Raw genomic sequence first — 13,590 nt, forward strand, 5'->3', positions numbered from 1 at the left:
CGAGTCCCACTTCCAGCTCCCTGCTCAGTGGGGAGCCTGCTTCTCCCTCCCCTTCTGCCTCTCCCCCTGCTTGTACGCTCTCTCTGTCTCTCTCAAATGAACAAATAAAAACTTTTAAAAATAAAAAAGACAGAAGGTTCCATATATTTATACTTTTAAAACAGGAAAGTTTGAAAACCACAGAAAAGCTCACTGTCATGGACCTATAGGTTAGAATAGATAGACCCCTTAGAAATACTGGTAAGTATAAGAACTTACCGGAAGATTAATTTAGATTTAACATAGCCAATCAGGGAAGAAGAGAGCGCTTATTCAATAAAATTTTCTGGGATACCACTTACCTAGTTTTGGTTTAATGTTTTGAGGAACTGTCTGTTTTCCAGAGTGGCTACAGCCCTGTGTGAGGGTTCTGGTGCCCCCAGCCCCTTGCGACTTGTTACTTGTCTTTAGTTGGAACCATCCCACTGGATACAAAGTGGTATCTCATTGTGATTTAGATTTTGAACAGGTTTGAATTTGAACAGATTTTTTTAAAAATAATTTTTATAATAGGTTTGTTTGGGTATTAGTCAACCTTTGGGGCTTTTAAAATTAATTAGTTAATTAATTAATCTGACAGAGAGAGACTGTGAGAGAGGGAACACAAGCAGGAGGAGTGGGTAAGGGAGAAGCAGGCTTCCTGCTGAGTAGGGAGCCTGACCCTGGCTGGATCCCAGGACCTTAGGATCATGACCTGAGCTGCCCAGGCGCCCCCCATGGGGCTTTTTTACAAATTGAATTAAATATTACAGCGGGACATGGCAGAATTCCCTGGGAACGTGGCTCTGTGAAGGGACAGCGGCTTAGTTAAAGATTCAGGTGTCGTTTCTTTTGTCAAAAAGAACGTAGTCTGTATGTGATTCGGTGACCCTGTAAATCAAAAGCCAGAAGACATAATCCTTGTATTATAGAAATCAGCGTCACTGAAGATTGACAGAAGCAGAGAATCAGAGCAAAGAAGATTAGTAAAGTGAGCAGCAAAACAGAAGTTGCTGTTTTCTGGCCCTGAATGTTCCTGAATAGTCTAAGATGTTCATATATTGGATCAGTGAGATCTCTTCTTTTCTCTTAATCGGTTATTTCTTCATGCCTTTTATCATTCATTCATTTGATAAACATTACTTGACAGACTACCAAAGACTAAGAACTGGGATGTGGAGAGGAATCCTGTAAAGTTCGTGCCATCCCCAAAAGCTCTTTGTAAATTCAGTTTAGATCACAATATCTAAGAAAAATCTGGCTGTGTTATATATGTATGGTTTGGGACTTTTTTGTTGTAAATTGAGATATACTTTTTTTTTTTTTTTTTTTTTTTTTTTTTTTTTTTTTTTTTTTTTTTTTAAAGATTTTATTTATTTATTTGACAGAGAGAGATCACAAACAGGCAGAGAGGCAGGCAGAGAGAGAGGAGGAAGCAGGCTCCCTGCCGAGCAGAGAGCCCGATGCGGGGCTCGATCCCAGGACCCCGGGACCATGACCCGAGCTGAAGGCAGCGGCCTAACCCACTGAGCCACCCAGGCGCCCCTGAGATATACTTTTTTTAATTGTAAAAAAACAGAACATAAAATTTACCATCCTAATCATGGTAAGTATAGAATTCAGTAGTGTGTTTTTTTCTTTCTTTTTTAAAAGATTTATTTATTTGACAGAGAGACAGAGAACAGCCAAGGGAACAGTAGGCAGAGGGAAAGAGAGAAGCAGGCTCGCCCTAAGCAGGGAGCCTAATGGAGGGCTTGATCCTGGGGTCCTGGGATCATGACCTGAGCTGAAGGCAGATGCTTAATAACTGAGCCACCCAGGTGCGCCTCAGTAGTATATTATTTATTCATTTATTTTTAAAGATTTTATTTATTTATTTGACAGAGATTACAGAAGGCAGAGAGGCAGGAGAGAGAGAGAGGAGGAAGCCGGCTCCTTGCTAAGCAGAGAGCCTGATGCGGGGCTCGATCCCAGGACCCTGGGATCATGACCTGAGCCGAAGGCATAGGCTTCAACCCATTGAGCCACCCAGGCACCCCTATTCTTGATTTATTTTTAACCAAAGTATTTTTATAGCTAAATTTTATACTTTCTCACTTTGGTAAGAATATTTGCTGGAGGGGAACATTAACAATTAACACAGTTTTAAAATGATTGAGAACCAACTGGAAAATGCTATGTGAAACAGATACCTCTTAATGGTCCTCCATGTGGTCATGCAGTGTGTATGGACGAAGGGCCGCGTGAGGGCGATCTTGTGCATGGTCCTATGGAGAGAGTGGGAGCAAATGTAGGCAGGTCCCCTCTGTGTAGAGACTAAAATCTGCAGGGAGGATGGGCTGTAATTCTAGTCCCCAGAGAAATAGAACATTGTAGGGGGAGAGTCATGAAAGAGAGAGAGTGGTGCTGGAGATCACATGATAGACAGTTTGACTTGGTTGGGAAGGCGAATGGAGCTATCAGAGGAATGAATGGGCTTAACTCAAAAGGGAACAGCTTGTGCAAAGGAGAGAGCACAGTGAACACTCTGGACAGAAGGAAAGCCGGAGGGGCCTGAGCGGTAAGGGCTGTGGGGGGTTGCTGGGGAGGGACATGGATGCAGGACTGCATGGTACCCTGTGTCCTTCCATGTCCAGATAAGAGACTCAGGTGTCTTAGAGGTTTTAAAATATCACGTATCTCGCATGACAAGTAAAAAATGTGGGTTAAAGCCTCTGCCTTCGGCTCAGGTCATGATCCCAGGGTCCTGGGATCGAGCCCCGCATCGGGCTCTCTGCTCCATGGGGAGCCTGCTTCCTCCTCCCTCTCTCTCTGCCTGCCTCTCTGCCTGTCAAATAAATAAATAAAATCTTAAAAAAAAATGTATTAATCTACCTAATAAAAATTTTACTTAAAGCGTTTTTCTTTTTTTTGCTCCAGGTGGTTGGGATCCATATGCAAGGAATCGGGTGTGATGAAATGCTGCAAGGTTTTGCTGTTGCGGTTAAAATGGGTGCAACAAAAGCTGACTTTGACAACACGGTTGCTATTCACCCGACCTCTTCAGAAGAACTGGTCACACTTCGTTGAAAACCCGGACACTCAACGTAGCTGGCAGTTGGACCAGTAGACCTGAAAAGAACCAAATTACCATGTTTACTTACGTTCCCCTTTTACGTATTTCCTTATTGTAACCGGGAAATTCTGATAGTGGAAATTTTCAGCGCATAATAGGACTTATTTATGTACTTAGAGATTTGTTTTGTCATCCAGCGTTAATTTTCATTTGATTCCACCTCATAGTAATCAATATTTTAAAGTTGTTTTATTTTTTGTTTACAGCTCTGTGCTAGCTGTTTTTGTTTTGTTTTGTTTTGTTCTGTTTTGTTTTTGTTTGGGCCTCTTTCCTTCTATAAAACTATATGAAGTACCGTGAATTAAGGTACTTGAATGAATACAACTTGCTAGTTTTTAATAGATGAGGACGCAGCTCTGAGGATTACAAAGCTGCTTTAAAGATGTAACCTTTCTCTAAAAATGTATAACACAAGAGACCCATCTTCCCTATTTTATTTCTTTCATTTTAAATGATTAAAAAAAAAATCATGTTCCTTTTATGAGATGAAGTACATCAAACTTGGGAAAGATTTACACGAGCAAGGGACATTTTGGAAGTGATTTCTTCTTTCAGAAGGAGAATTCAAAGTCCCTTCCTCTGCTGAGTTCATAGTTCAATGAGAGATTTCAAGTTTTTTTCTGTGTTCTATCATTTTTTTTCCCTGAAAACTATTTTCAAAAAACTGAAAATAAAATCATAGACTTTTCTTATAACAAAATTTGTTATTAGGAATTTATACCTAAGAAATCATTTTCTAAGACTTTTTCACATTGGGGATTACATGCTAACAGCGAGCTACCTTTAGTAGGCTTTAAGGCCTTATACGGGGCAGGGCGGAGATTTTTATAGATTAAGAGCAGAGGTATAAAAGAAACAATTAGCGGGGTACCTGGGTGGCTCAGTGGGTTAAGCCGCTGCCTTCGGCTCGGGTCATGATCTCAGGGTCCTGGGATCGAGCCCCACGTCGGGCTCTCTGCTCTGGCGGGGAGCCTGCTTCCTCCTCTCTGCCTACTTGTGATCTCTGTCTGTCAAATAAATAAATAAATAATCTTAAAAAAAAACAGCAAAGTTAATGAGTCGGAAGAACAATCTAGAAATCACTTAGGTTTTCAGCATTTTATTTCCATTAGCTTTCACCAACTAGGTAAACTAGTTCAAAAGTTTTCCATGGTTTTTATTAGTAACAGTGCTACTGAGTTCTTTCTTGAAGCTTTAACTGAATGTCTTTCTGGTTAGCCATGTCCAGGTTGCTGACTTACTGAGTAGGTCCAAAATCATCAGAAGAAAAATACTATGTTAGTAACTAGGTTATGTAATTGTTGCAGCAAGAAATTGGGGTCTAAAAAACCAAACATGGACTGATAAAACTACTCCCCATCTCTTTGTCAACCACCTAAAAGGTAGTAGACCACGGTTCTCGGCCAACCCGGTTTGTGTCTTACTCTGCATAGGGCCCAGACTTTCGGTGTAACTTTGTAAGGAACAGGGGAGATGCTACTAGTTAGAGCCACTCTAACATCATGTATTTTTTTCTTAGGTGTCCATTGCCCTGCTTTTTCTTTGTGTCCGCGGTAAACCAACATGCATGTAACCTTTTCCAGGTTGCAGTCTTCATTCTCATCAGTTCCCAAACAGGTCTAACCTGTGAAGCGATCTGGCAGCCCAGTCTGTATTACACAAAGCACTGAGCAACGTAAAGATATACAAAGCAGCACCTTGTAAACTATCTGGCACATTGTAGGTCTGCTCATTAGAGTGGAAGTTTCAAGAAAGACACTATCTCTTTGAGAGAGAGCACAAACAGTGGGGAGTGGGAGAGAGAAGCAGACTTCCCACTGAGCAGGGAGCCTGATATGGAGCTCGATCCCAAGACCACAGCCTGAGCTAAAGGCAGATGCTTAACCAGCTGAACCACCTGGACACTCCCCGCCCCAACCTTCTGATTTTCTTAATGCCATTTTCTTTTCTCTATTGTGTATTTTTTGGTGTTTTTGTTTTTGTTTTTTTTCAGTGAGCTCTATGCCTATGTGGGGCTTGAATTCATGACCCCAAGATCAAGAGTCACAGGGTCTGCTCTATTGACTGAGCCAGTCAGGTGCCCCTCTAGCTTATTTTATTGTAATAATGCAGAATATATAATACATGTAACATAAAATAATGTGTTAACTGACTGTGTTATTGGTAAGGCTTCTGGCCAACCATAGACTATTAGCTGTTAAGTTTTTGGGGAGTCAGAAGTTATACCAGTGTTTTGGTTGTGGAGGTTATGGTGCTTTTAACCCCCACATTGTTGAGGATCAGCTATCCTGGGTTTCAAGTAATCATGTATTGTAGAATAAGAGATAAAATTCTACACAAATAACTCATTCAACGCATTGTGTTCATCACAAGGTGACCATATGATTTATTGCCTAGAATGGGACAGTTGGGAGTGAAAGGGGACACTATGAATTAATTGGAACAATGGGCACTAATTTATACTACTGCAAGAAAATGGGACAGTGCCAAAAAGCATTGTTGGAAGCAGTGGAAACATGCAAGTTAAAAGACAGAAAGTGCCGTTTCGCTGGGAAAACTGAAGGGCATGAGAAAAAGAGTTGTATATGGTGTGGAATTTGGGATTGTGGAGGAGGTTGGAACATGTGGAAGGTACAGTAAAGCAGAATTGGGCAAAGAACATATGAGAAATAATAGAGTTCAGTTTGGAGCATTAGAGAGAGTGTTGGTTTTGTGTAGAATGTTCTTCCCCCATTTGTTTACGTGATGGTCCGATTATGTGTTGCTGCATTACAACCTTCCTGAAAACTTAGTGCCTTAAAATAGCAACCTTTTTTTTTTTTTTTTTTAACCACAGTTCTGTGGATCAGGAATTGTGGCAAGACAGCTTGCGAGGATGACTCTTGTGTTGCTGTTGATAAAGATCATTTGTTGGTATTCAAATTGTAGATGGGCTGGTCTAGAGATTCTGAAACTGTCTTTCATATGTCTGGCAGTTAGACAAGGATGACTGACTGGAAGGCTCGCCTTAGCTGGGACTGTGAACCTGAGTGCCCACGGGTAGATTTTCCAACATAGCCATCGAAGAGTTGAGGTATCTCACACGGAATCTCAGGACTTTCAGAACTTGTTCCAAGATTCCCAGACAGATGCTGCAAGCCTTATGATCTAACCTCGGAAGTTCTAGAACATTGCCTCTGCCACAGGCTATTGGTCAAGCAGATCACTAAGGCCAGCCCAGAGTTTTGAGGGAGTGAATTGGACTTCACCTCTCAGTGGGAGGAGTGGTAAAGAGTTTGTGTCCATCTTTAATTAGACACCTGTCAACCCGCTCAGTTTACAAGGCTTGCCTTAACCTGGCTTTGTGAAAACTTCTTTAGTATTTTTATGTATTATATGTTCCCATAACAACTTGTCTCATTTTTAGTCTGTGGTCACATAGCAGGTCTGCAGTCCGTGTTCACCTGGTCATTTTACATTTAACATTAATCAGTTTTATATTCTCAGTGTTGAGTTTTACAGTACTACTGTCCCTGGTATATCATGTAGCAACTTCTGCTGCAAGAAGGCAAAGCCAGTGTTACTGTGTGATTTTTGACACTAAATATAGAAAAGGCCAAAATTTCCATCTTTTTAGAAAAATTAGTAGGCAGGATGTTCAGGTCTTCAACAGATTTTTCACTTTTCATGAATCTGACCTTTTTGATGTAGATGAAGAGCTATTCAAGGTGGATATGGAAGGTGGTTTCCATTGTGCCTGACTCTAAGAAATACTCTTATTGCCATTGCCTTTGGTACAATATTTCAGCATGTTGGTTCGTAAATGAAGATCGGAGTCAGTGTTTCAAAGGTAAGTGGCTGTATGCAGTCATTTCTGTATTCTGTGTAGTATGTTTTAAGGGCTATTTAATGTGTTGGGGCAAGTCAAAAGTTGGATGCTAGGGCTGGGTTCTATCTAGACTAAATTTTTATGAAACGTTCCTCTTTTAAGTTTTTTAAAAAATATTTTATTGACTTGAGAGAGAAAGCATACATCAGAAGGGGGTGGGGTGGAGGGAAAAGGAGAAGCAGACACCCCACTGAGCAGGGAGCCTGATGCAGGTCTTGATCCCAGCACATTGAGGTCATGACCTCAGACAGGACACAGGCACTTAGCCACCCGCCCTCCATTTTAAGTTCTTTATCTGTAAGTTGTAGCAGCAGACATTTGTTTTTATGGCTGTTCAGCATCTAGATTCCTTAAGTTTGGGGATTCCCAACCTTAATAAATCTTAGAACAAAGCCCAGATATATCTCCATGTAAACCTGAAAAATGCCAGGTGCATGCTTCTCAGGCTCCCCTGCTGCTAGGGAGAAGGCACAGGACATAGATTTGACCCATCAGATATACCTGCTCCTGACAACTCAGAAACCAGTGATGCAAAGAAATAGGGGTAGAGAATCCATTCTAGTAGCAGGTGATGGCAGCTGTGGCAACAACATCAAGGGGCAGCCTGGTGGTAGTACCAGTTCCTACCATGTCAGTTTCTAGCGATGGTGGCTGGAACCCAGTAGCATCAATGGTGAGCTTACTGGCCCATTTCCGAGTCATAATTCTGGCCATCATGGCTCTAGCTTCCCGGCCTCTGACCCTGGATCACCAGCCGTCCAATTAAAGATTCTGTGAGCTACCCTACATAGGATACATTTCATTTCACTTAAACAGGCTACATGAGTTTCCAGTGTTTAACTAAGGACTGTGACTAGTAGTTTTGTTTCCTTAAAACAATCTTGAGCTATAAGAGAACTTATCTATGAACTCTTATTACATTGCCATTAAATATTTGTCCACGTATCTGTTCCTTTGCTCCTTTCAAAAACAAGGAGCAGGCTCTACACCTCTTTGGACCATGTATTTTCACCGTTTACTGCAATGCTCAATACTACTGAATGAATGAGAGTGGGGGAAGATGACAAACTTAGAATGTGTTGTTGGAAGAGGACCTTGATAAATGGATGAAAAGATTTGCAATGAGGAGTCATTAAAAATTGTGAAAGGAGGGGCACCTGGGTGGTTCAGTTGGATAAGTATCTGCCTTCAGCTCAGGACATGATCCCTGGGTCCTCGGATGGAGTTTGGCTTTCAGCTCCCTGCTTAGCAGGGAGCCTACTTCTTCTCCCCTTGCCTATACCCCTATTCCTGCTCTCTCACTCTTGTGCATGCACTCTAATTAAATAAAAATATTTTTAAAAGATTGTGAAAGGAAATGCTATCAAAGTGGGTTTGGAAGATTAAAATAGAAATAGGAAAAAAGTAGAAAGTAGGGTAGGAGATCACAAGTGAGGCTGAGACCGACTGTGTGAGGTAACAAAGGGCCAGGATCGGGGTGGTGGCAGTGGGAATGGGAAAGGACACATTCAAGAAAATCTTCAACCGAAGAATCAACAGGATTCATGAACTGGTTGAATTTAGGGCTTGAAAAAGGGAGGAGTCAAAACTAGCCCTGAAGTTTACAGCATGAGGGGCTGGGAGAAATACGTCATTAACAGATCATTCATAAAATCCCAACAGGTGGAGAAAGTTGTTTAAAGGGGGAAGATGCTATGTATTGGACATTTTGAATTTGTGGTCCCAGTATTTATCTGGATATGAAAAAGATGGGAGTTTAGGAGAAAAGTTAGGACTAGCGAGACAGATTTAAATTGCATACGTGGGGCGCCTGGGTGGCTCAGTGGGTTAGGCCGCTGCCTTTGGCTCAGGTCATGATCTCAGGGTCCTGGGATCGAGTCCCGCATTGGGCTCTCTGCTCAGCAGGGAGCCTGCTTCCTCCTCTCTCTCTCTCCCTACTTGTAATCTCTCTCTGTCAAATAAATAAATAAAATCTTTAAAAAAAAATAAATTGCATATGTGGATGTCATAGTTTAATGCACCAGTGTGTATGTATGTATGTACATAAAGATACATGTGCACGTACATATATAAATATTAAAGCAAGAAAGTGTGTTAAGAAAGAGAGGAGACTAGAGTGTCAATAATGCCTAAACTGAAGGGGATAAGGAGCCAAAACCTCAAAGGAAAGAGATGGAACAGGAGTAAAGACACAGGAAAGAGCTCAAAGAAGGGAATGATACACAAGAGGCCGCTGAGCCTAAAGACGGTAAGCTACAGGAATTCACAGAAGTGCCAATGTTCTCTAGCCAAAGACCAAAGGGACCCTCATTGAGCAAGCTGGGTTTGTTACTTGTTGCAGTAAAATATATGGGATATAGAGGGACATAGAGTTCTTAATTTTTTTTAATTTAATTTTTTTTTTTAAGATTTATTTGAGAGAGAGCACACAAGTGAGTGAGCATGAGCAGGAGGTATGGCAGAGTCAGAGGGAGAAGCAGACTCCCCTCTGAGCAAGGAGCCAGATGCAGGGGTTTCATCCCATGACTCTGGGATCATGACCCAAGCCAAAGTCAGATGGTAAACTGACAGAGCCATCCAGGTGCCCCAGTTAGAGTTCTTTCTTACAAAGAACCCATTATAGAATATGGAATTTCCTTGGGTAATTTGGGGGAAGGTATAAGGAAGCAGAAGTTGATTCTAGATTGGTGTTGTCAAAAAGCAGGGGGCAATCTTCAGATTTGATACTACAATAAATGTCTGGGGGGGGGCAACTCCCCCCCCCCACTCCCCAATTACTAGTCATTGGCAAAGAATAGCAATAATTCATTCAGCAAGTGGGGATTGTGTGGTATTCTGTGCTGCATGTTGATCTTGACTAAAATGAGTATTCTGTGAAACTCACTATGTCCAACAGGAGAAAGATATGATTTAGATTTATTCTCAGACATCACAGGCTGTTTGTTTCTTTCTTAGGAGGTTATTGGTGACTTTTGAGATTCCAAGTTAAGTAGAGATGTAGGATGAAAATAACAAATTAACAATGGCTAAAAGGAGATTCTATAGTGAGAAAGAAGCAGCAGCAGAAACTTTAAACTATTCATTCACCTGTTCCAAAGAATTCATTGTCTGTCTCTTAAGGCTCCACTCTGAAGATAAGGGGATTGCTGGGAAGGGCAGGATAAAATGTGTGCATATTTTTACTTGAGGGGATAGAACATGTAAGTAAGGGAAATGGGAGATTGATGATACTGGCACAAGAGGAGATAAATGAAGATATAAGTTCTTTCAGAGCAAACAATGAATGTTGCTTAATGCTTTTATTTTTTTTTAAGATTTTATTTATTTATTTGACAGAGATCACAAGTAGGCAGAGAGGCAGGCAGAGAGAGGAGGAAGGGAAGCAGGCTCCCTGCTGAGCAGAGAGCCCGATGCGGGACTCGATCCCAGGACCCTGAGATCATGACCTGAGCCGAAGGCAGCGGCTTAACCCACTGAGCCACCCAGGCGCCCTGCTTAATGCTTTTAAAAGTGTCTTTTTTCAACTTCTTCAATAAATGGTGCTGGGGAAAAGGGCAGCTATGTGTAGAAGAATGAAACTACCATTCTTTTACACCATACACGAAGATAAACTCAAAATGGATAAAAGATCTCAACGTGAGGCAGGAATCTATCAGAATCCTAGAGGAGGACATAGGCAGTAACCTCCTCGACATTGGCCACAGCAACTTCAACTTCCTTCAAGATACATCTCCAAAGGCAAAGGAAACAAAAGTGTAAGTGAACTTTTGGGATTTCATCAAGATCAAAGGAAACAGTCAACAAAACAAAGAGGCAACCCATTGAATGGGAGAATGTCATATTCACAAATGATACTACAGACAAAGGGTTGATATCTAAGATCTATAAAGAACTCAAACTCAACACACACAAAACATAATTGCATCAAAAAATGGGCGGGTGACATGAACAGACATTTCTCCAAAGAAGACATACAAATGGCTAAGAGACACATGAGAAAATGTTCATCACCATTAGCCATCAGGGATATTCAAATCAAAACCACATTGAGATGCCACCTTACACCAGTCAGAATGGCCAAAATCAACAAGACAGTAAACAAGTGTTAAAGAGGATGTGGAGAAAGGGGAACGTTCTTACACTGTTGGTAGGAATGCAAGTTGGTTCAGCCACTTTGGAAAACCGTGTGGAGATTCCTTAAGAAATTAAAAATAGGGCGCGCCTGGGTGGCTCAGTGGGTTGAAGGCTCTGCCTTTGGCTTGGGTCATGGTCTCAGGGTCCTGGGATCGAGCCCTGCATCGGGCTCTCTGCTCAGCGGGGAGCCTGCTTTCTCCTCTTTCTCTGCTGCCTCTCTGCCTACTTGTGATCTCTCTCTCTGTCAAAAAAGTAAAATCTTAAAAAAAAAATTAAAAGTAGAGCTACCCTATGACCCTGCAATTGCACTACTGGGTATTTACCCCGAAGATACAGATGTAGTGAAAAGAAGGGCCATCTGTACCCCACTGTTCATAGAAGCAATGACCACAGTCTCCAAACTGTGGAAAGAACCAAGATGCCCTTCAACGGATGAATGGATACAGAAGATATGGTCCATATATACAATGGAGTATTATGCCTCCATCAGAAGGGATGAATACCCAACTTTTATATCAACATGGATGGGACTGGAGGAGAGATAATGCTGAGTGAAATAAGTCAAGCAGAGAGTCAATTATCATATGGTTTCACTTACTTGTGGAGCATAAGGAATAACATGGAAGACATTGGGAGATGGAGAGGAGAAGTGAGTTGGAAGAAATTGGAGGGGGAAACAAACCATGAGAGACTGTGAACTCTGAGAAAAAACCTGAGGGTTTTGGAGGTGGGGGGTGGGAGGTGGGTTGAGCCTGGTGGTGGATATTATGGAGGGCACGTATTGCATGGAGCACTAGGTGTGGTGCATAAACAATGAATTTTGAAACACTTGAAAAAAAATGAAATTAAAAAAATAATGTCTGTTGTTTTTCATTTTGTGTGAGCATAAACATGTTTGCTTTAAGATTAGGGATAATGATATGTTTATCCCCATCAATGCCAAGCCAACCTGCAGAATAGCTCCATGATTCCTCAGATAAGCAACCCCAAACTTGAAAACTGACCCCAACCTACCTTTCCAACATTATTCTCTTCTCAGACTCCACATTCCAGCTAGACTTGAAGGACAACCCTGCTGTCCCAGCCAACACCCTCTGTCCAGCACCATCTCCTCTCACAGCCATCTACCTGTGTCATCCTGCACAGCCTATGAATTTGACCTTCCTTTCCTACAGCTGAACTCCTCTCCCCCAGTCAAACCAAGTTCTCTGCCCTTGCCCCACAGCATTTGGTTGTATCTCCAAGAACACTTGGTAGAGTCTGACTTGCACTCTGGATTTTTGTTAAATTCTTCAAGATAGGAAGGTATTATTCACTCTAGAATTTGTTTATTCTTCCTCACACTCAGCCATAATGATATATGTTTACTTGTTAAAGTACACTGGGGACAAGTAAGTCAAATTATCCAAACATTAAACTACTTCTTGTTTATAAAATTAACACTTTTTGACAGGTTAAGATGTCTATAACTATGGTATAATGGCATTCAGTTACATATATATATATATAGAGAGAGATTGAGATATGTCTATATAGATAGAGATACAGGTAGACATCTCTTTAGATAGATCTTTGTATATATATATCCTTTAAATTAATGAGAAACAATTCATTTAAAATTGGCAAAGGGTGGGGTGCCTAGTTGGCTCAGTCAGTAGAATATGTGACTCTTGATCTTGGTGTAGTGAGTTAGAGCCCCATGTTGAGAGTAGTACTTACTTTAAAAAAAAAAGAAACTTAAAAGGAAATGATAAGGATGCTTGGGTGGCTCAGTCGGTTGAGTGTCTGCCTTTGGCTGGGGTCACGATCCTGGGAGCCTGGGATTGAGTCCTATATCAGGCTCCCCACTCTGCGGGGAGCTTGTTTCTCACTCTCTGCCTGTTGCTTCCCCTACTTGTGCCTAGGACCGTGGGATTATGACCTGAGCCAAGGCAGGCACTTAACAACCGAGCCACCCAAGTCCCCGAAATAAAATCTCTAAACAAATAAAAATAAAAGGAAATGATCAGACCATTCACATAAATGAAAACTCAATGACCAGCACGAGAAAACATTCAACTTCACTAGCAATCAGGCAACTAAAGATGGATACAAAGAGATACCTACTAGATTTAAAATACATAGATATTTGGTATCTATTCTATTCAGTAGAGTAGACAACCGGTGATTTCGCTGAGTTCTCATGATACTTGAAATGAGTTCTCAAGAGATTTCTGAGATTTGGGTAGAAATTTCGTGAGAATTGCTTGAACTCTTAGGATATTTGGAATGAGATCTTTTTTTTTTTTTTTTAAGATTTTATTTAATTTGACAGAGATCACAAGTAGGCAGGGAGGCAGACAGAGAGAGAGAGGAGGAAGCAGGCTTCCTAACAAGCAGAGAGCCCATTGTGGGGCTCGATCCAAGGACCCTGGGATCATGACCTGAGCTGAAGGCAGAGGCTTTAACCCGCTGA

The 13,590-nt window shown here is 41.5% G+C and overlaps 1 protein-coding gene across 1 annotated transcript in view; it reads left to right on the forward strand.

Annotated features, from left to right (window-relative positions):
• GSR (glutathione-disulfide reductase) overlaps positions 1-5,273 on the forward strand; it is a 49,108-nt gene extending 43,835 nt beyond the window's left edge. The window contains exon 13 of the mRNA XM_059156213.1: positions 2,938-5,273. Coding sequence (XP_059012196.1) covers positions 2,938-3,087 — 150 coding nt within the window. The 3' untranslated portion in view covers positions 3,088-5,273. The remainder of the gene's footprint in view (positions 1-2,937) is intronic.
• Positions 5,274-13,590: the final 8,317 nt, after the last annotated feature.

The sequence above is a fragment of the Mustela lutreola genome, chromosome 18 (genome assembly GCF_030435805.1).
Source record: "Mustela lutreola isolate mMusLut2 chromosome 18, mMusLut2.pri, whole genome shotgun sequence".
NCBI lineage: Eukaryota > Metazoa > Chordata > Mammalia > Carnivora > Mustelidae > Mustela > Mustela lutreola.